The sequence below is a fragment of the Pteronotus mesoamericanus genome, unplaced genomic scaffold, assembly GCF_021234165.1.
Source record: "Pteronotus mesoamericanus isolate MK-2021 breed Mesoamerican mustached bat unplaced genomic scaffold, CSHL_Meso_final scaffold_21, whole genome shotgun sequence".
NCBI lineage: Eukaryota > Metazoa > Chordata > Mammalia > Chiroptera > Mormoopidae > Pteronotus > Pteronotus mesoamericanus.
In genome coordinates this window covers 14,721,749-14,745,917 of record NW_026555310.1, presented here as the reverse complement: position 1 = coordinate 14,745,917, position 24,169 = coordinate 14,721,749, and the positions used below count along the sequence as shown (strand labels likewise).

The following is a 24,169-nucleotide window of genomic DNA, read 5'->3' as shown; positions in this document are numbered from 1 at the left end:
AAAAGTCAGGCAGGTGGTCTCAGAACTTGTTGGTTCCGAGTAGTCTCTAAATTTGTAGAAGCCTGGGACTCTCTAGGTGGGGAAAAATGGCAGCTCTCCCCGTGCGGATGTGTTTCTGCCGCTGTCTGTGCTGGCCCACTGCAGCTGGCATCTGGGGTCACCCACTTCGGTGCCTTCCAGCTGTGGTGGGTGAGACTCTTGTGTTGCATTTTTATTTAACAGGTTCACACTTTGTATTAGGGAAAACAGCTTTTTCTTAGTTGATAAGAGTACTCCACTTTTAACATAGCACAGCCACTTTTTCCACCTAAGGTGGGGGGTTAGGTTTTGGAACATGTGAAAATATTAACCAAAAAGAACATGGTATATTTCATGGTTCTTTAAAAAGGCCACTGAAATGGAAACAATCTTCAAGGGGACATTCTTTAAGAGGGGTTATTATTGCACATTGCAAAGGGACCCTGCTTTGCATTTTTCTGTGTAAAGTGCTTTGTTAGTGCCTCTGTAGGAAACAGTAGGCCACGCCTCAAGTGATGAAGCAATTTTGTGGAGAAACCCATTTACACCAGGTTCCGGATGCAGTTCCCATCAGATACTATTCCAAGAATGTACTCATATTTTAAATAAATGATAAAATCAATTTCTAGATAAAGTCTACATTACCAAGTAGAAGCTTTGTATTATCGGTGTATTTATCAATCCATAGTAGCTAAGGTTGAACCTGACAGAAAAATATTGATCCAGTCTCAAAAATAGATAAAATACATTTTGAGGTCAGTTGTTTTTCTTCTTCTTTGTGCTAAGCCAGTGCTTAAAATCTAATGATGGGGCCATGGAGGGGAGGAAAAAAGTTGTTCTCAACCTTCTAGGGTCGCTGGTTATGTCTGAAAAGTAAATAAACAAAGGCAGGTCAACATAAGTTTTATGTGATATGGGAGCCTTCATAAGGAAGTGGAGACTTGAAGAAATTATTAAACCTGAATATTTTTATGCTAAGTTTGGTGAAGTGTGGACAATTGTGGAGAAGTATGATAGGTTGAGGAGTATGGGGTAAGGGTAGTAAACTGGGGGGACACTTAGCAAGACCTGTTCTTTCAGATTCTTCTCAGTTTCCCTCTATCTCTGGAGATAAGGATGCTTCTTTCCTTCCACAGAGGGAGGACACAGGGTTTGTCTCACATGAGGGTTTTAGGATGGATTTCAAGAGAGAAGGTTGGGGAGGGAGAATGGTCAGAGGGACCCTTCCTCTGCTATTTCCTCGAACTCCTTCAGCCTAAAATATTCAATATGCCATGGTGTCGTAGCGTACCCTGAATCCTACAGACAGGCTGAGTGGTAAAGGAATCTACATTTCTACTTTCTCAATTCCCAATATGCTAATTTTATTAAAACTGTGGAAATAAATAAGATATTTTCATAGTTGTAATATTTATTTTTAAAAATTGTGTATTAGGCTGAAGTAATTTAGATCTTGGAGTGGGGTTAAAGAGGACTTCAAGTGGAGGATTTCCCCTGTGCTAGGCAAATAAGCAAGGCCCTATCTATCCACTGAGCCCGAGCCCAGGCTTGAGGTTCTCTCCCCTTATGGAGGCAGGGGTGTAAAGTCTAGATGTAGGCTTCGGAGCTTCTGAGCTCTTGGCTTTGACAGTCAGCTCTCATACTGTGCCCAGAGGACCCCGAGGATTTTGGCCTAGCCCTACACCTTGTAGTCACCTACCAAAACTTGTTTTCTGGGTCTGTTTTTTCACCTTCCTCATGGGTGGATGTCTTCTGGAAGAGTCTCAGCTGCACTTAGCCTTGGCCTGAAGGGGGATTCAAATGCCTTAAAATAGGAACCAGAGAATACATTTTACTTACTATTCTGGACTTAGGCCTTTCTCTTGATGTTTCCTGTGGTCAGATTTTTTTTAATTTACTTACTTTATCAGATTTCCTAATATACTTTCCCGTGGGCCTCTTTATTCTCTTCTGCGAAGGATTTCCTAGGCAAGGTTAACCTCATCCTGCTGAAAAGACATGGTTCCCTTGAGGAGAGGAAAAGAGCAATTCACCACCCTGGACTCAGGAGACTGCGTGTTCCTTCTAAGGTTCTCTCTCCTACTCCTGGCTTGCTAATGCAAAATGTTACGGTACCTTCCAAAAGTTATCCTTTGTAAATATTTTATTAATAATAAAAGTTAGCATTTATTGGATACTTATTTTGTAACATATCTCATTTAATTCTTATCATAATGTTATTAATTAAGGAGCATTAGCTTTCTCAAGTCTGCCCCATCCATGACTCATCTTTGTGTATCCCAACTTTTAACAGTTTGTTGTTGTTGTCTCCTATCATGTTCTCTTGTATGTATGTATCTATCTATATAAATACACATTTAAAAATGTATTTTACCGGAGCTTTAGAGGAGTTTTAGGAACATTTTTGGCATTGCAAGAGATACATTAAAAAAATGGAAGAATTGTTTATAAAAAAATTCCACATTTTACTAATTTGTCTTATAGATTGTCATGCTGTAAAGTAATTCTGGCTATAAAATGAAAGCAATTATTTTTAGATTTTTTTTTTTTGCCTAATTAACATTTGAAACCATTTAAAGTAACTATCAGGAGCCCTTCATTTTATGCATATAAATGCAGTGAGACAGCTGGTTATCTTACGTACTTTAGGAAGGATTATATTTTAGCACCTTTTCAAATTCAGCTAAGATAATGATCCTATCAGAAAATATAATTTCTCACTCACTGGCTTTTAGAACATAATTTAATTTTCTTAGCAACTTTTGCTTATAATTGGAATTTACTTTTTCCAATTCTAACAGAGTAAAACAGTGGCCTATGTAATTTTAGTGTAATTGAGTTTCTCTCTACGTCCCTAGGTACCTCAAATTCAGCAAAAGCAAAACTAGAAGTCCCTGCACAGCAGATTGCTGGGGAGGAAGTAATTTGCTGATCTGTTCACACTGTAAGACCCTAGTGTCTGGCAGAACTGTGATGGTAATTGCTCCAAGATGCATTCTGTTTACAAAGACTAGTGTTGCAGCTGTTGTTAATTAGCTGCGACAAATGAAAAAGCGCCAATGTTTGCTGGTTAGAGCTACTTAAATTTATTTCTTTCCAAATAAATAATTTAAAGAATATCAATGTAGAATAGGGAACTACTCATTATCTCTCAAGTTCAGAAAGGTGGTGGTAAATATCTGAATGTCTCCTTTTGATTTTTATGGGAAAGAGAAAAACTTGATTTCCTATAGTACAGATGATTACATTTTATCTTGTATAGTTTTCTAATTTTTCCTTATATGTAAATTTCTGTCCTGGACATGTGACTCATCTGTAAGGAAAAGGTGTTTTGCAGTCCCCACTGTCTTTCATGGTGCGTAGAAAATATTTACTGACATGAGGAGATTTGTAGTAGTCCTACTTATAAAAGTTTTAGAAATTGTTTTGAGAAAATCAAAGGGCTGGAAGTGAAGGAGTGAGAAGTGTTGTTATAATTTATCATAAAGTTTGGTGAAGCTTTATTTGTCCAATGGGTTAAAAAATGTGCTTATTTTTCTATCTCTTTGTTTATATAGGTCTTTATGTCAATGGTAAAATTGGTGCTGATAGGACTGTTGAAGAAAGTTGACATTTTAGGTTACTATAAAGCGTTTAAAGCATCTATGGTAGTATCTATTGCAGTACTTTGCAAGGAGGAAAATGGATTCGTTGATTTCATGATAAACTGATTTCTTGCTATTACATGGTCAGTAATAGCTATAACTATAATTCACTATAGTCAGTAATTCACTATAACTAAATTCACTATAACTAAATTCACTCAGTAATTCACTATAACTAAAATGTTTTTTGAAAGATGATTGTCCTCCATCCTAGGTGAAGACCTAATGCCATGGAACCTTAGACAGTGGGAAGCCTGTTGGCTATGTGATGTATTACAAATCTGTACATTTTTTCAGTCCCTTTCAAAGTAAGCACCTTGGGATCTCACGCAATTCTCCCAGTTGCCATCATCTGCCCTGTTGTATTTTCCTGAATATCACTGAGGGTCTGAAATCTCTTCCCTTTCAAAGGTGATTTTAGTTTTGGGAAAAGTTGGAAGTTGCAGGACACAAAATCTAGGCTGTAGCGGGGCTGAATCCCTTGGGTGATTCTATGTTTCAGCAAAAAACTCCACAATATGTGATGCATGAGCAGGTACTTTGTTTTGATGAAGCTGCCAATCACCCATTGCCCATAGCTGTGGCCTTCTGAATCATCTGAATAGTTTCCACGAAGGAATATTCAAGCTTAACGCACAATTTGATGCAGATTCATTGCTTTACTCGCTCAGTCATTTTAAATGTGACAGCCACACAGCACACATGCTCACTCATTGGATTCTACCACTGCCACTGACTAGAACAGTGAAGGTGTCCATGTTCACACAGGTGCATTCCCCTCCACTCTCCTTGGCTACCAGGTTACATCGATGTCGCACAAACTGTTCTTGTTATATTAACAATGGCTGGACTCTTCCAAACAGACTTCATACATATATGTATACATGTATATATGACAGAGAGAAAGAGATGATTTCTAGAGCTAGGATTTAAAGCTAAATTTTATCAAAGTCATAAGGAGTCTTGGTTTCACTGTGTAAATTAGACACTTTCTGGGTGACAAAGAGCCATAAAAATGAACAGCAGAAAATAATGACATTTTTATAAAGTGTTTTCCTTGATGATGGTTGTGATAGTGGAGTACTAGTGAGAGTTCTTTACTAGTTCAAATTGACTTAAGGGTTCATATTAATAACTTATAAATATAAAGTGCAGAAAAACACATAGGAGAGTAGATATTTTTGTCAAAGTGTAAGGTCTTTAATGATATAAAATGAATGTAAAATGAGCAAGACTTCCCATTCATTTCTGAATTTCTTCATTGTGAAGCATGTGAAATATATGAGTCAACAACTTTGCAAATGTGAGCCTTTCATTAAATTTCCGTATTACATTTGTGGAGATGCTTGCAAGCCTGTGAATCATTTACAGGTGTTATAAAAGACTATATTTCTCTATGTCTAAAGGACTATTTCAAAGCAGAAGCTGAGTCATGTAATCAAAAGAACATAGATATAGAGCAAAACATCTTCTAGATTATGTTGTTCACTCTCTCACTAACTGGCTGTGTGAATTTGGTCAGGTTGTTACAACTCTCTGGGTCTCAATTTCTTCTACAGTGAATGTATGAGCTTAGATTACTCGCCAACCTCTAAAATTCTATGGTTGAACATTCCTTTATTTCAGTCAGGTTTTTTTCTCTTTAACCATTTTTTGATTCACGTGTGGAATGGGAGACATTAGAACTGGGTCCACCTGTGTCGACGTGACTTAACTGTGTACTGCAGCAAATTCTCGCCCAGGAAGGCCAGACAGTAAATTAATAAATAACTCGACTGTTTGCCTTAGAAAATTCTTTCAAATCAATTTATTAAGACAAACAGTCTTCTCATCTGGGAAAACAGCTCTCTTATTAGCACAATATGTTCACCTGGGCAAACATCTTGACAAGTGTATGGAAGAGTGACATTATGACTTGAGGTCTTGAAAATGAATGTGCTATAAATGCTTTTTTATTTTATTATCTAAGTGGAAGAAAAATATTTCAGCATGTGAGTCTAGATATTTTTCCTGACTAGCATGAGACTCCACACAGTTTGCATACGGGTGAGGTTCATGATAACAATATTAGCAAGGTCGTCTGTATCATCCAGCTGAAACTCTCTATTATAAATCTCTGAGTAACAAGCATGCATCATACTTCTTTTTTTTCTTTCAGTCCTTTATAATGATGATTTTGGGGGAGAAGATCAAATACCCTTAAAGTTCTCACAGACTTATTAATACCTTTGGTGGTATGATTATAAGAATAACATATATGGATAAATACTTCAAAAATACTAGAAAAAAAAATCACAAGGAGCCTGAAAGTCCTCCATAGTCAGGGGTGGGTCAGGGAGGAACGTTGCATTACTTAGTAACAAAAAACAGCAATTGTGTACTTTGACAGGACAGTCTGAACTTCCTGATTTATACCTGGGTGCTCCTGCTAATTATTCCGTTTCCCCACTCCCATGTTCCTTTTGGTGGTGGTTGAGAGGCCCTTCTATACCTACTTATTTCATTATTTCACACTTCGCCTTTAGTTCTTTGCTCTGCACCAAGATCTGCTCTTCTTAAAATGGCCCTGTGCTTCCATGACGTCCAGTGGCCTGTAAGAATTGTCAACCTCCTTCCTCCTCCCTCTAAGGCCTTTGCCATACTTGTCACCTTCCACTGGAAGCTCCTTTCACTTCCTTCTTGCTAGTTCACTATCAGTTGTTGGTTTTCTTTAAGAACACTATCACAAAGGAGTCTTGAGGTTTGACCTCTGGTTTCACCAATTACTGGACCTGTGATTCTAGACAAGGTTAACTTTAATTTCTCTTGATCTTCTTTCCCTTTGACATCTCTGGCCAAGCTATTGATGATTGCATCTACCGTTCATTTCTATCTTTATTGATATTCCAATTTTTTCTCTTAATTCTATAGGCTATGAACTCCATGAAAGGACGAGATGAGCTGCAGAGAGGAATAAATGAGAGACAGAGGGGAAGTAATTATGAATTAGAACAAGATTCATTAAGAATTCTTGTGGATTTCTGGCAAGAAAGTATGGAGGACAGTTAAAAGTTAAAAAATTATATAAAATACCGCATCATTTAAGATTAGGATTCTGTCACATTTTACAAAAAACTCAAATAGAGTTGGCTTAAACATAAAAAGAAGTCCAGAGGTAAGTAGTCCAGAGCTGGCGTGGCAGTTCCTGATCACAAAGGACCCAGGCTCCTTCTCACATTCTTTTCTGCCATCCTTCATGCTGGCCTACGTGCCAACACTCTCCTCATGGTCACAAGATGCTCCTAGTGCTCCAGCCATCACATCTAAGTTTGGCAGTGGAAGAAAATGGGGTGCCAAAAGTGCCTATCAACGGATTCACCCCCCCTTTGAAAGAGCTTCTCTGGCTTCCATCTACTGAACTTCTGTTTGTAATTCCTTGAACTCCTCCTCTATGAGCCAAGGAGTTTAGGAAAAGTAGTCTTTAAGCTGGGGACATTGCCATCCCAAATAACATCCTTTCTTACTGAGGAAGAGGGAAGAGTTGATAGTTGTATAGGCAACTCACAGTCCTTTCCACAACAGCAAATTAGGGCAGAGCTCACTAGATGATGTTTCCACTCTAGTTTAGCTTAAACAAGCTCATATCTTTTTCTGCTTAAACTGCTTTAGTATCGCCTAACTTTCTATAACCTCACAGCAAAAGTTTCATATTGTCTTATTAATGCTTCTCATTAGGTTCCTCATTTCTAATTTCCTGCTGCAGTTCTGCTACACACAGTATGATGCACAGCCTCTGGGGTCAGAATCCCAGCTGTGCTACATACCAGCTGGTGACTTTGGCAGGTTACTGAAATTTACATGCAGAATAGGGAATAATGTTATTTGTTATTATAAATAATATTTTAAGGCTGTGGTGATTTCTACAAATTCAAGTGCAAGGTCACGTTACTTCATGTGAGGACAAAAGACACACTCAAAGTGTAATAGTTCACTCCTGGCCCGTGCGGCTCAGTCGGTTGGAGCACTGTCCCATGCACCCAAAGATTGCAAGTTCGATCCCTAGTTACAGCACATACCGAGGTTGTTGGTTTGATCACCAGTCCGAGCATGTACAAGAGGCAACCGATTGATATTTCTCTCTCTCTCTCTCTCTCTCTCTCTCAAATGAATAAACATATTTTTAAAAATTAAAAAAAACATGATAGTTCATTCACTTTCTTAACCAACAAGAATGTTAAGTGCTGCATACAGAGTAAAGGAAACCATATGTCCAAGAAATATTTTTTTCTTACTTGATTAATAATAAAAGTCATTCGAGCTATTCTCTCACATCCTAGTCACAAATGAGTTTTAAGAAAATCTAGGCCATATTGAAAACTCCATGTCAATACTGCTTTTTTGTTAATAACTGCAAGATCAGGAATATTGTTTTGTTACTTTCTTCTTTAGGTTTCGAACAAGCCTACAGTATTTATTTCCTGGGAATAGAGTGTGAAATAGTATTTTTCCTGAATGAAAACCTCCTTTCTATAGTTCTTTCTTCTGAAACAAAGCTTGTCTTTTCTGAGCCCTGAACTAGAATAATTTCCTTTGGGGGATCCCTCTTATCCAGGGGGATTAGAGTGAGGTCATTTCTGTCTGAGCTGATTTCAGTTCATTTTCTTAAGCTAAATTGAATGAATGGCTTTCCAATTTATCCTTTAAAGGGACAGGCTTATTTTTATACAAAACCTGCATATAAATAAAGCCAACTGATTTCTTCAATATAACGAGGCTTTGACATTGTAGTGATTTGGTACCTAAATATAAAGGCACTTAATAAGTGTTTGTTGAAAGGAAGAAAAGGAAGGGAAGTTAGCAGAAAGGAATTTTTTAAAACTGGGGATTGGTTTGAATTTTAATTGGGAAAAGGAATGTGAAATTTATTTTTTTTATACTTGGAGACCCAGAATATAACTTATGATGACTTAAGAAGTTAACTTTCTTTTGTCTGAATTTTAATGAAAAAGACATTCATTGGACAAGACCCAGAAAAAATATTTTACCTGTACTTTATACATGTTTTGTTCAAAAAACAGAATCTATAAAAAAGTTGAAGAATTTCTTTCTGGTTATAATACTCATAAATTGTGCATTTGCAGTTTGCTTTTGGACAGATCTTTTGAGATTGCTTGCTGAGCACACATTTTTTCCTTATGTTGATTTTTTTAAATAGAAGATTTTATTATTTATTTTTAGAGAGAGGGGAAGGAGAAAAACAGGGAGAGAAACATTGATGTGAGAGAGAAACGTTGATTAGTTGCATCTTGTACACATCCCAACTGAAGCCACAGCCCAGGCGGGTGCCCTGACTGGGAATCAACCGATGACCTTTTCACTTTGCAGGATGATGCCCAGCCAACTGAGTCACACCCGCCAGGGCTCCTTATGCTGATTCTTAAATTCTCCGTAATTTGCTTGGTAGCTGCAGTAATAAGAGACTTTTAACCCAGCCGAAAAGGAGCCTGAAAGTGAACCATCAGAAATAAGATTGACCATATACAACAATTAGGGGACAATTGTTGTCTAACGCTAGTCTCCTTTTTATTGAATTTATTGGCACGGCACGGGTTAACAAAATTGTACAGGTTTCTACAAAACACATCATCTGTACACTGTCTTGTGCGTTCACCACCCCAAGCCAAGTCTCCGTCATCGCCATTTGTACCCCTCACCCTCCTCCGCCTCCCTCCACCGCTGCACCCCAGCAGCCACCACACTGTTCTCCATGTCCATGGGGTTTTTTTCTCTTTTTTGTTTTTTCTGTTTTGCTCAATCCCTCCACACCCCCACCACGTACCCCATCCCCTGCTCTCGTCAGCCTGCTCTCTCTATCTGTAAGTCTGTCGCTATTTTTCTTCTTAGTTTATTTTGTTTGTTAGCTTATTTTGTTCATGAGATTCCACGTATGAGTGACATCGTGTGGTCCTTGTCTTTCTCTGACTGGCTGATTTCACCTAGCATAATGTGAGGGACGGGCAGTAGCATTCCACTGTGTAAATGCCCATCCTTTCCTTCCTAAAGTTGAATCATGCCTACATACTCCCTGGAGCATTCAGATCTTCAAGTGCTGTAGTAGAAACTTAAAAGAACTGCCGCTGATAGCCACGAAGAGACGCCAAGGCTATGCTATAATTCTGGCTTAGCAACACTTAAATTTAGGCTTGCTCCTCTGGGGAAAGGTCGGGTTCTGGCCCACTCTCTCCTTTGTTCGGGTCTGTGATCAGAGATACCTTCTATGACTGTCCTCTCTAATTGAAACTCCCTCTCTGAACACCCGTCTTACTCTCTATTCCTGCACTATCCAACATGATAGCCACTAGCCATGTGGGACAATTAAAATTAATGACATAAAATCCAGCTCTTTGGTCATACTAGTCACATTTCAGGAGCTTGGTGGCTGCTCGTGGCTAGTGTTATCATATTGGACGACACAGGTAAGTCCTAGAAAGTTCTATGGGGCAGTGCTATTTTACTCTCTTATCCTGGCTTCCATTTGCTTTTTAAAACTTTTCCCAACACTATGCCACTTATTGATTTATTTATATTCCACTAGAATAGTCCCAACAGCAGAGATTTTCTTATAGAGCATTGCTGAATCCTCAGTGCCTAACACAGTACCTGTTGGAGTGCTCTGTGAAGTACTTGCCGAATGAATGAACAAGTTTTAGTATTTTAAATAAAAAATATTTCATCTAATGTCTTTGTGTGGCATAGTACACTGTTCTGCCACAGTTTTTAAGATGAATGAATGACAATTCTGTAATGAAGGACACATATTTTATAGATAATGGTATTATTAAGTATACTAGCCAAACTTTTACTTATATTATCTTTCGTGTTATGAAGGATAATAAGTATGAAAATTTTGTTTAGCAATTAACATATTTTCCTGAATGTGAAGGTAAAAAATAATCAACTTTCTTTGGATTAAGAAGTCATGTGAGTGGAATGAGAAAACCAAGGTACTTATTATATAGCGCATTGGACTTACCCAGCTACATAATTTAAAACAACTGTGATACATTGTAGTGGAATATATTAAAGGCAATATTGTGCAACTGCAGCTACACCCATGACAAGAAATCATAATACACTTTAAAATTGTTTGGCAATGTCAATTTACCTCAATTAATTTAAAATAAAATTACACATGAAACGATTTCAGCGTCTAAAAGGAATTTGCAATCTGGACAAAATATAACCAGAAGCATGACTAACCTAGGTTTGCCTATATATAGACATTGATGCTAGTTTTGTGATTTCTGCCAAGGATGCAGCTTTGAAAAAGATTCTTCCTTTTCTTGTGAGCCCAGCATTGTTAGGATACACTTGGAATGGAGGTGGAGGTGGAGGAGGGAGGCACCTGGCAGAGCCAGACAGGTCTGATAAATCAGCTTTCACGGTTAAACAAATGGTAGATGTCAGTTGGCTGTCATGCCCAATTTGAGTAACTGACAGTTAGGAATTAGGTAAAGTAGGGGTGTTTTCTCCTTCACCCTCTCTTTCTAAAATGCAGACAGTTTCTGAGTAGTGCTAATTCTCAGTGGATTTGGAAAGGCTGATCATTGGGCACGTATGTGGAGCCTGTGCAGAATTGGTATTATTTTTCTTTTAATTAAAAATAGCCTTAGATAACCCTGCATCCTTTCATTGGTTTTAAAATCAGATCCAGTGAAGGACCGAGTTCTTCATAAAAATAATGACTAATTTTGGAAACCTGTGTGTTCAGTTAAGGTTTCTAAGCTGCCATAAATACGAATGAAAGATTCATCCAAATTTTTATATTTGCAACTTCAATTTTTGACACCTTTTGGAAAATCCATTCTATGTATATATCTGAAATTTTAAAATTTCCTTTGGTGCTGGATCCAGAGTGCAATTTTAAAAAACTTTACATCACAGTGGACAGAGATACTCACTTTCTGTTAACACTGTAGGGGCTGTGTTTGCTGCCAGGAGACCGTGGACTGTGCACTGAGATTTATCTGGGAGCCAGACACTGCCTGCGTCTAATGATTTTACTCAGCAGAGTAAGGAAAATGGACCCATGGAAGTTCTCTGTTACATAAAAGTGGGAAAGTAGTTGTCGAAAGGAAGCTAGTTGAGGTGCTTGACACACAGTTCATGCTCATTTGAAATTGTATTGATACTTGACTATAGAATTAGGGTTCCTTTGCCATCGGTGAGCGTCACATGGGGACGTGTGCTTCCAGACCTCTCCCCTCCAAAGGCTTTTTAATGGGTCATAAATCCAGAATTGGCCTCACAGAATCTGACCATTGCTGATGGAAAAGCAAAGTAAACATCGCCACCAAAAATAATTTTTCATCTACTCATGAGTCAGTATGCCTTTTACGACATGTGGAAATTTGGCTCCTCAGATAAGAATTTCTTTCTTTTTGGAGGCTGAAAGGCTAAACCACCAGGAGTATTTCACTCTACAGGTGAATACATTGATACAGGAGTATTTCTGTCTTAGTCAATGCTTAGGAGCCACCTTTGGTCTTTGATCCAGGTCAGAAATCTAAGAAAGTTCACTAAGACATGGGTTTCCAGGTTAGTATTTTTTAAAATTTCTGTTTCTGTGAATTTAATTTGCAGAAGAGTACCAGATTGTCTTTAAAATTACTAAATCAAACTCGGTCCTCCTCCCGTTTATGACGTCCCTTATAATGATTCGCATATACCTTTTCTGCCTTCAGGTTTGTAACAAATGTGAAACTGACCTTCACAGGTTAATTCCAGTCTTATTTCTTTGTGGACTATACATAGCCTGGAAGTATCATTTTATGACATTTTACATTTCCAAATATTAATAGCACAAGTTACATAATACACCATAGTACTTCTAACTGAATATAGTATCCTTTTGGTGTTCAAGCATATACATTCCTTATAATCCTAAATTTCAAAATGCATTAATAGCTCAAGTTACATCTAAAGCCACAGTACTTCTAACTGAATATAGAATCCCTTTGGTGTTAAAGCACATACATTCTTTTTTTCTTATTCATTTTAAGACAAAATACAATAATTTTCTTCTTCACTGATATACATACTTTAAAGTTTTTTGTTGAATTTATTGGGGTGACATTGGTTAATAAAATCATACAGGTTTCAAGCGTACAACTTTATAACCCATCATCATCATACTGCATTGTGCACTTAACCACCAAAGTCAGGTCTCTTTCTGAGCACATATGTTATTTTTACCCTTTGTGCTAGGATTTTCTCAGATCTATCAACTCCTTTAGGACAGAGACTATACTTATTTTGCAATAATTCAAGACATAGAAAAAAAGTTGCAAAACTACTGCACTGAATTTCACGTACCCTTTACACAGCTCTCCCAAATGTATAAGCATAGTATAATTATGGAAACCAGAATTGACAGTGATACAATTATATTAACCAAAATAACAAATTCATTCTAATTTTTCCAATTGTCTTACTAATGTCTTTTTGTAGGTCCAGGATCCCACAGTGTATTTAATTGTCCTGGTTCCTTAGTTGCATCCAGTCTGGAGGAGTCTTTCTCTGTTTTTCTTGCTATAATCCTGTTGAAGAGTCCTGGCCAACAATTTTGTAGAATGTCTCCCATGCTGGGTTTGATTTTTTTTTTTTAATGCTAAGAATTGGCTTATGCATTTTTGGCAAAAGTACCACAGAAGAAGTGAAACTATGCTCTTCTTGGTGTTATTATATCAAAGTGTACATAATGTCACTATGTCTCATTGCTGCTGATCTAACTTTTGGTCTCTTAGTTATGGTCTACCAAGTCTCTCCGTTGGAAAGTTACTACTTTTCCCATTGGAATTAATAAATATTATGAGAGATGTTTCAAGACTTTGCAGATACCCTGTTTTTCATTATACTTTTTGCCTAGTAATTCCACTGATCATTCTTTAAAAAAAAAAAGATTTCATTTATTTTCACAGAGAGGGTAAGGAAGGGAGAAAGAGAGGGAGAGAAACATGGATGTGCGAGAGAAATAATCAGCTGCCTCTCACATGCTCCAAATCAGGGACCAGGCCCACAACCCAGGCATGTACCATGATCGGAAATCAAACTGGTGATCTTTTGGTTCACAGGCTGCTGCTCAGTCCACTGAGCCACACCAGCCAGGGCTCCACTGGTAATTCTTACCTGCAACAATTATTACTTGGTGCTTGCCAGATGCTGTTATATTTTATTTCCATCATTTCTTCTACATTTATTAATTAGAATTCCATAACAGCTATTTCTCCTTCCATCATTTATTCAGTTATATCAATGTGGACTCATGGATATAATTGTATTTATTTATTTTGTTGCCTAAATTATCCCAGATCTGGCCACTGGGAGCCCCTTCAAGTAGATTCTTGTGTCCCTTGACATGTTCCCATCCTCTTTTCATTTATTGATTTCTAAAGAGAGAGCGGGAAGAAGGGTGAGAGAAAGAAACACTGATTTTTGTTGTTCCATTTATTTATTCATTCATTGGTTGACCCTTGTATGTGTCCTGGCTAGGGATCGAACCCTCAACTGTGGTATATTGGGACAACATTCTAACCAACAGAGCTACTTGGCCAGGGCATCCCCATCATTTTTAAAAAGTAGTTTGTTACTTCTTCCTTGGCACCATAAGATGTATCAAGTGCATTTTGCTCTAGCCCCCAAATTGCTTATTTCTCCAAAGACCTCTAGTTTTTTAAATTGGAAATTGATATTTAGAAACAAGATTTGGGTGCAAGGTATGCTCATTGCTACTGGTATATTATTGTTTCTTGCCCTCTCAACTGACAGAGTTAGGAAATATGTATACAACACACATATAAACCCCTTTCTTCCTCTATATCTTTGTGTCTATATGAATATTTATCTTCCTTAGTAAAGACTTAGTTCATGCTGCTACTTCTAATTACAACACAATATGACTAATTTCTTTCTAGACTTCTTCCTTTTTTGTAACACCTTTCTCCAACAGTGAAAAACCTGGTTTTTGTTATTTGTGTTATATTTACTTATTTGCCCAACCCTAGTATACATTTAAAGAATTTCGGAGCTGTGATCCCATAATCCCTGTGAAAAACACATTTGCTAACTAGGCAGTAGTGTTTGGGTACAGTGTTTTGTTTTGGTTGTTTTTTTTTTTGCCTTTAGCTTTACAGTACATAGGAAAAATACTGATTTCCAAAATTACTGAGGTTAATAGACCTTTTCTTCTCTATCCCTCTCAGTGTAATTATGTTGTTTATTTGCAATACAGCTAGGATCATTTGTTGTTTGGGTTCCATTTGGGCTCCCCTGACACAGAGGTCAATTTTAACCATTTATTGGGAGGCAATGTGAAAAGTTACCGCGGTTCCAAGAGTCAGGGCTGTGGGAGGCATCCTCAGAAAAGCCCTCAGCCTTTGCAGCACATTTCACTCCCCATGCTTTCTACCTGTTCCCACCCACCTCCCAAAGGTAACCAGTTTCACTAGTTTCTGGCTTATTGTTCTGTATTTCTTTTTGTACAAATAAGTAGATATATATGTGTTTTCTTTTACAGTGACTGCATTTTGATTTTTGTGTGTGTGTGGTATCAGACAATTTGAAAGCTGTTTGGTGATTTTGTCTCTTAAGGGTACTGTTTATAATGGGTGTATCCTTACTGCTAATGCATTAGAAAGCTAATGACACTATTGTTTTCTTTCCTGAAAACATTTTGGGGATTTTTCTAGAATGAAAATGAGAATGTGAGTTTTGATGTGGTCATTAGCACTGAACTGTCAAAAAAAAAGGTAACAAAGCAAGCAGCAGGTTTTCTTTAACCCATTGTATATATTTTTAGCAAGATATTTTAATAATTTATTCCTCCTAATTAATTGAATTGGAATTCTTTTAAGTATCAATGATTCCGGCTAGACTCTTGAGTAGAATATGTCGTTTTTGCTTCTGGAGGTCTTGCAAAATAGCCCTCCTTACAAACAAAGCACAGGGAAACATTCCCCCCAGCTGTTTAAGTGCTGTTATGGTGCATTTCACCGTGCACTCTTTTTCTTTTCAAATGCCCTGCAGGCCTTTGGGCAGTCCTTCTCCATCCACCGTAAAGTCGCTGAGGATGGAGAGACGCGGGAGGAGACGCTTCTGCAGGAGTCGGCCTCGAAGGAAGCTTACTACCTGGGGAAGATCTTGGAGATGCAGAACGAACTGAAGCAGAGCCGGGCCGTGGTCACTAACGTGCAGGCGGAAAACGAGAGGCTCACGGCCGTCGTGCAGGACCTGAAGGAGGTAAACAAACACTCCCGAGAGGTGTGTCTGTGGGAGAGAGAAGCAAGATCACGTCCTGTCAAGGAGAGCGGAGTAAAGCTTTTTCTTGAATCAGAGGAGCTATATTAAGCAAGAAGCACGTAATACTGACGCTAGCGCTTTTTCGGCTTTTTTTTTTTTTAGTGAAATGGCATGTTGTTCTGAGATGAGCTTTCCTCTCTCATTGTTTTCTAGAATTGAAATCTTTATTTATCGAGTATTTGGGGATTGGGCTTGCCATTTCTGCAAGGGTGTTTTAAAAATACAGTGACCGTAGCACTTCTTTCTCCTTCCCCTGTTTGAATACATTGTGGAGAAGCAGGGTCAGCACTGATTCAAAGTGACTGTGGTGTTAGCTCCAGGCTCTTCACACTGGGGAGGAGACCGTGGGGGGGGGGGGGGGGGGTGTTCTGACGGGTCCTCGAGTGAGGCAATGCGGAACCATAAACTGCTTTTCCGCTGGTAGCCAGGGCAGCCAGTTACAGGTGGTGTGAACGGCGCGGGGGAGCCTTCCTCCCGCAGTCCCCGGGCCTCCGCGGGCCTCCCGGCTCCTCTTCAGCTTTCCCAGGGCTGCAGCACGTGCCAGATCCCTGTCAAACAGTCTGCCAGTGAAGCTGGGGACACGGAGAGCCAAAAGCAGCTTCTTGCACCAAACCCTTTTAAAAGCATTTTTGGAAACGTCATATTAAATCATTCACCCCATTTTTTTTTATATGAAAGCAGCAGACAGGTGCTGTTGTCATCCACTTCCTGTACCAGTGCAGCAGGAATGACCACCAGGTACCATGTCCACTACTAAGTGGGCTTAGTAAGCGAGTGTTGTAGTAATAGACAAAGGTGGGATGAAAAAATGGCTCAATATTGTGAAATATGACAGAAATAACCCACTGGGAGCTTTCTTAAAATTGGTGGCATGTTATAAATAGGGTTTCATTATTCTGAGATATAAGTTGCCCAAACTTTATTGAAATTTAACCAATAACTTACATTTATACATGTCCATATTACAATGAAGTAAATGAATATCTACACTAGGGTTTCTGCTTTACCTGGTTCATTGTTGTCGGACATGCCCACATATGGTCGTATGGCTTGTGGAGACTGAGAAAGGAGCCAGCTAGGTAGAAGTTAGGATGTGTTCTTAGTACTAAGTGATAAGAAGAACATGAGACAGTTTTCAGGATGCCCTACCTCTCTTGCCTTCACTGCAAACGATTGTTAAAAACCAAGCTGCTCTCTAGCTCTTTACCTGATGCATCTGTAGGTGCTGGGTTTGGACCATCACTTGCTTACCCTTTGTAGTACCAGACTCTCTTCCTCCTAAGAAATTGTCATTCACCTTTTCAATCCCAGCCTTCCCTGTGAGACAGGAACCTACTGCAGAAGTCGACCCAAGGTCTTGTAGCGACATAGACCACCACCCTTGATTAAATAAGATATTGAGCATCCACAGGGGGCAACCTCAGTGGCCATGAGCAGCAGGGTCACGTGACACATAGGCAGACAGGACATGACATGGGCAACAAGAGGGCCAAGGGCACAAACATGCAGGTGACTTGAGGAGAACTGCGACCCATGAATCAAGGTCCTCAAAGCTGCACATCTCCGTGGTCACAGCAGCTGCAGCTGAGGAAGGAACAGCGAAGGCTGAGGAAGGGACAGGGAATCCAGAGATGTTTTTCTGTTGAGGCAAGACAGTGGTCATTGACGGAGCGCCCTCGCTTAGTTGCCCTGTGTTTGAGTGCAGTTTCCAATGAGTAGATCTATAATCAGCAGCAGGAGTTGTAATTAAGAATGAGGATGTAAGTTAGGATTGAAGCGAGGCAGTAAGGAAAGGACAATTTGAGGAGCCCTTCATTCAGATTAGTTCTGAAATTGTAGTGAACCTCAGAATCAGAGACCTCATCAACACACAAGTCCCAGGCCCCTGCCCAGCCCCAGGGTTTCTGAGTCGGTAAGGTCTTGGTGGGACCCACGAATTTTTATTCTTAACCAGTTCACAATACCTGATGCTGTAGCTGCTGCTCTGGAGACCGCACTTTAAGAACTACACTTTAATTTAGACTTTTGGGCTGACCTGTTGCTGGGGAAGGCAGTATTATAGGCTAACAATTTAGGGACTTGCTATAAGCACCGTAATCTCCTGAGTGAATCTCTTGGTGTATAGTCCTACAATAACTATGCATTTTCAATAGTTGATTTGCAGGAAGAGAATGACTTGTTACATCCAAGTGGATATATTTTTAAATCTAAAATAGCTCCAGGATATTTGATTGATGAATGTATTCATTCAGGTTTGTCAGGTAACTAAAAGGAAAAAAAAAAAGCAGGTTGTCTGTTTCCTGGCCTTCCAAGCGGACCGCCAGTGTATTTCTTGATGCTGACGGACTGCAAGCTGGTGGCACCCCTCCTGCCCGGAGGCGCCATTCTTCATCTGCGCCTCTTGTTTTAATGTACCTAGTAAAGCTATTATTAGCATTTAGAACTGATTACATTTGTAAGAGGAGAAAAGAAATACATTCTATTTTCTAGTATATTGATACAGACTTTTGATGACTAGTGTTAAATTGAAATTCCAGATTTGTTTTCATCGTAGGCTCAATTTTATTTATTTTTTGTACTCTGGATATTGACGCATAGTGAATAGAAGAGAGATCATGAAACACACAAACAAAAAATCATAACCTGATGGTCCGTGAGAAATAGACAAGGATAACAAATACAAAATGTGGTAGGTGCTATGTGAATTTAATAATTTAATTAACAGAATCATGTTTATTTACTGAAAAGACTCATCTCTTATTGTAGTGGGATTGCTGGTCTTGGCAAAAGTGTGTATGTGTGTGTTCTATCTCAAACAATAGGTCTTAACATACTTGAAGATAGTCTGAATAGGTTTATTTGGACAATATTTATTGAACACTTATTGGAACTAAATTAAGCTAAAACAAACATCAGTGACATCACAAAATAGGATAGTAAAGCTTCTAATACTACTGAACACTCTCAATCGTTAAGATACGTTAGAATTTTCTGCAGTATTTACAGAGCATCCTATGCAATTGCACCAGCATTCCTAACCAGAATTGCTGTTTATATAAACATGAGATATCATAGAAGATAGGCCCCTGTGGGCGGAATGCAGAGGATTAGAGTTGTGAAATGGATTCTGGACCTTAGTAGAGATTAAGCCTCTACTTGGAAGTGCAAACGACTAAACGTTTATTGACTGCCAGCCATGTGCCAGGCACTGTTCTAAATTCTTTACGTGAATTAACTTGCTGAATCCTTGTAACAACCCTACTGAGGTAGGTCCTATTATTATATCATCTCATTTTCCTGATGGGGCATGTGACTCATGGAGAGGTCCAGGACTTGTCCAAAGTGCATGAGCAATAAGTGACAATCCAGGATCTGAACTGAGAAAACCTGGCTGTGGTCTAGACCCTCCTCACCATGTCACCGTAGTTGCCAAGAACATGTTCCCCTCTTCTGAATCTTGCCTCAAGCTGATGAAATTTCTGGCACAGGATATGAAGCTTTAGTTAGTACAGTGGATACATTTGTAACTCGTTAGTAATATTTTTATTTATGATGTGGCCACTTTATATTTTAAAAGCTGCTTAATCCATGTGTCTTTTATTATAGTTGAGGCTCCATTTTTCCCATATTGAAATTTGAAACCAAATTTCATAAAATACCAGTGGCTCACTTTCCAGAAATCTATTATTATGCCAACACTAAGGATTTATCTGTTATGCCTAAGGAATCCACATTATAAACTTTATATAAACTTTAGGGGGTGAGTGTACCTTAGTGATTATTTGGCTAATCTTAGTAATTTTTTCTCCAACGGTCCAGACTGGTCATCTAGCCTCTCCTCAGACACTTCCAGCACAATGGAGAAGAGGAACTGTGAGTCCTTTTAAGGGAAGACTTGTTTAGTCTGTCAGTTATCTTTGTATGCCCAGCATCCAGCACAGTGCCTGGTCAAAAGCAGACATTAAAAAATAGTGTTTGTTGAGTTGAATTGAACTAGGGGGAAAAACATGCTTTAGTAGCTAGCTACCCCTGGGTTTGAACTTCAGCTGTGCCACTTACCAGCTGTGTGATATCGACATTTTCTTTTGTTTTCTTTAGGATTTTATTTATTTACTTGTAGAGAGGGGAAGGGAGGGAGGAAGAGAGGGAAAGAAACATCAATGTGTGGTTGCATTTTGTGTGTCCCCTGCTGGGGACCTGGCCTGCAACCCAGGCATGTGTCCTACATTGGGAATTGAACCAACGACCCTTTGGTTCACAGACCAACGCTCAATTCACTGGGCCACACCAGGCAGGGCTTTACTTTTGTTTTCTAAGCTTCATTTTCCTTACTTCTAACATGGAAATGATAATGTTAATGTACATGTCCTGGGTTGAATGCCTGGGACAATGGAGATGTTAAATTACTGTAATTTCCTGTCTTCCAACTTCCTCCCATGGCTGCCCTCCTGTTGCTTGGCAGCTCTAATTGTTCAGCTGCTTGTTTTTGTTCAGTGGAAAGTTGACTCCTGTGATTTTTACCACCTGGTCATATTTCTAGCCTCTGGATCTACAGAGAATACTTCTTTTCTTTTTAAATCCTCACCCGAGGACATGTTTATTGATTTTAGAGAGAGAGAAAGAAAGCGGAGGGAAACATTGATGGGTTGCCTCCCATACATGCCCTGACTGGGGATTAAACCCACAACCGATATATGTGCCCTGACTGAGGATTGAACCTACAATCTTTTGGTGTATGAGATGATGCTTCAACCAGATAAGCCACTGGCCAGAGCCAGAAAATACATATAAAAAAATTTCTTATCCCACTTGACAATTTTAGCCCATTCCTAACAGCTTCAAATATTTGGAAGGAGCTATCTTGTCTTCTCGTTTTCAGGCTAAACATATCTAGATCCCGTGACATGTTTGCAGGATGCCGCAGCATCCTGGTTATTATTGTCTTAGACTGACATCCAGTGTCTCTTAAAAAGGTATTTGCTTTTTTTTAAAAAAAACAGGATACTATTGACTGTCTTTATTCCTGTTTAGAATCCTTGAAAATTTGAAACGTTGGACTTGGGCTTTGAGTTTCTCCTCTTACGGTTTTTCATCTTTTTGGATTTCTAGCTTTGCCATCATGCATTTATTCATTCGTTCTGCAGAGGTCTCTTCAGTGCTTACTCTCTATGAGCCAGGTACTTGGGAACATCAGTGAACAAAATTCAATGAAGAGTGGTTGTTTTCAGTGTTAGGCAAACTAAATGTGTTTAGAGACTGTTTCCTTCTACTCTTCAGTATCATGGGAATTGAAAGGAAGCTATGTTCTATACAACGTATACCACAGACTGATGTTGTGTCCCCCGAACATTCATACATTGAAACTTCATCCCCAGTGTGATGGTATTTGGAAGTGGGGCCTTTGGGGGGTGATTAGGTCGCAAGGGTGGAGCCCTCCTGAATGGGGTAGTAGTGACCTTATTAAAGACGCCTTAGAGAGCTCCCTTGCCCCTTTTCCCCGCGTGAGGGCACAGAAGACAGCCATCTATGAACCAGGAAGCGGGCCCGCGCCTGACACACAATCTGTCAGCACTTTGATCTTAGACTTCCCAGCCTCCAGAGCTATGAAAAACAAGTGTTGGTTGTTTAAACCAGCAGCTTATGGTATTTTGTTACAGCAGTCCAAATGGACTAATACAACATAAAACATTTTGTACAATAAGATCACGCTTATTTTAGTCTCTCATATGTATATAGGTGGACCTGCTGTGCCTGATAAATGAAAAACATAATTTAAACAGCAATTAGATGCTGTGGACCTCAGCCACCAGCACATATTCACTCGGTTCTGTAGAGAGCCCTTAGGTCAGTCTTTAAAAATTGATTTGCTGCCCTGGCTTGTGTGGCTTAGTGGATTGGGTGCCAGCCTGTGACCTGAAAGGTTGCTGGTTCCATTCCCAGTCAGGGCACATGCCTGGGTTGCAGGCCAGGTCCCCATCTGGGGGCATGCAAGATGCAAGTGATCTACGTATCTCTTGCACATCAAGGTTTCTCTCCCTCTTTCTCCCTTCCACTCTCTCTAAAAATAAATAAAATCTATTTAAAAAATCAACTTGTTTCTATTGTTTCAATAGGTGGTTTGGTAATAGTGTAGAATTACAAATCAGAGAATTTGAGTTTAATTCTAACTGGACCATTTTAACAGTTGTGTGATTAAAATTATTTTCTACATAAACATTGTAATAATACCTATTCTATTCCCTCTGATTTTTATTAAGATAAAAAATATGCTTCATGAAAGTGCTTTATTAGGAATAGAGGACTATCCAACTATTATTTACTGTTTCAAAGTTTGGTAAGCATCATAGAATAAGAGTCAGATTTATTCACACACAGCAAGATGAAAACAATAAATTAGAAAGATGAATTGGAATAGAAGGATAGTCCCCAGCACGACCTGACAGTAACAAGAAGTAATGGCTGACATCCTGGCACCATAAGAATAAACAGCACATATTTAAAAGCCATTAGGTTGAAAGAGGAGCACCGTCTGGGTGATCTTATTATCAGCACAAACAGCCTTTCCTACCTGGCTGGCTCTTGAAAGGGTCACTGCATTATTACTCAGGACGAATGGAATGGGCTTACTGATGACCTGCATCATGGGGAAAGATCAAACTATTTAGTTAATGCATCCAATAAATAACAAAGCTTTTCTTGTAGTCCCTAATATTTCTGGCCGAATAATTGGTCACTGGGAGCTGTGTTTACACACAGCTGAATGAAGCTGACACTTCCAGTTGAGGGACGGTTTTACCCTCCTGTGAAGACACGGCCTGGGCAGGGCTGGAAAGCTATGTCCCAGTGTCACTCCCCTCTCTGTGCTTGTGGGGAATGGACCTCACACCTCTCTGGGACAATGCAAAGCCCCAAACAGTAAAGAATTATCAATGTTTTTAATTGGTATAAATAACTCATAATAATATCGTAGCTAACATTTATGATAGTTTACCACATGCACTTTACATTCATTATCTCTTCTGATTTTCTCAAAAAACTTTCAAGGCATGTACTGTCTCTCTCCCCTCTTTATAGCCGAGACAAAAGGAGCCTAAAAACTTGTCCAACAAGTAGTCAAGCTTAGTATCCTACACCAGGCGACCCGACTCCAGAGTCCCTGCTCTCAACCAGGGCAGCGCCTGCTTAATGGCTTTTTGATTCCATCAGAGAGAGCTAGCTTTCTTTTGGGTGAAAGTCCCTCTTTCTAACATTTGCTGGCTCTACTGTAAGTAAACAAATATCTCTATTTAACACCATCAAGAATTTAAAAGGAAAGTTTTAACAATATACAGACAATGTGCCTTTGGGAAATAAAGTTACATAAATAAGTTTGTTTATAAGATTAGTTTACTTGATTATAGGCCCATGGATTTTGTTGTTGCTGTTGTTTATACTTCTATGAATGTAACACATTTGCAGGTTTGCAGAGCCACAGCCACAATCCGGATGCAGAAGTGCTCAGTCACCCCCAGAACCCCCCCTGTGTTGTGCTGTTCCTTTGCCGTCGCACCCTTCCCACGCCAGCCTCTGAAGCCCAATCATCTGTCCTTTGTCACTATAGTTTCATCTTTTTAAGAATGTGATATAAATGGAATTATACAGCATGTAACCTTCTGAGTTTGGGTCCTTTCTCTCAGCATTAATGCCTATGAAATTTCTTCCAAGTTGGGGCATATATCAATAGCTTGTTCCTTTCTATTGCCAAATATTTCACTGTATGGGTATACTACAGCGTTCTTTTTAAAAACCTGTTGCGGAACATTTGGGTTGTTTTCAGATATTGTCAGTTACAAATAGGCCTGCTATATATGTTCATGTATATTGATATTTTTGCGTAAACAAAGTTCTTATTTTTCTAGAGCAGATAACTGGAAGGGTGGGCATCATGGGATAGGTGGTGAGTGTACATTTAACTTGTCCAGAGTGGCTGTACCATTTTGTGGTTCCCCTAGCAATGTGTGTGAGTTCTAGATTCTCTTCATCCTTTCCACTTGATATTATCAGTTTGTTTTTTTTAAATTGTAGCCATTCTTATAGATGTGTAGTGGTAATCTCACCGTGGCTTTAGTTTTCATTTCCCTAATGGCTATTAATATTAAACATCTTTTCATATATTCTTCTTGGTAAAGTTT

General features: G+C 39.0%; 1 protein-coding gene across 3 annotated transcripts in view; it reads left to right on the top strand.

Annotated features, from left to right (window-relative positions):
* BICD1 (BICD cargo adaptor 1) overlaps positions 1-24,169 on the top strand; it is a 155,011-nt gene that overhangs the window by 57,985 nt on the left and 72,857 nt on the right. For all 3 annotated transcript variants that reach the window (XM_054591273.1, XM_054591271.1, XM_054591274.1), the window contains exon 2: positions 15,726-15,938. In XM_054591273.1, coding sequence (XP_054447248.1) covers positions 15,726-15,938 — 213 coding nt within the window. The remainder of the gene's footprint in view (positions 1-15,725; positions 15,939-24,169) is intronic.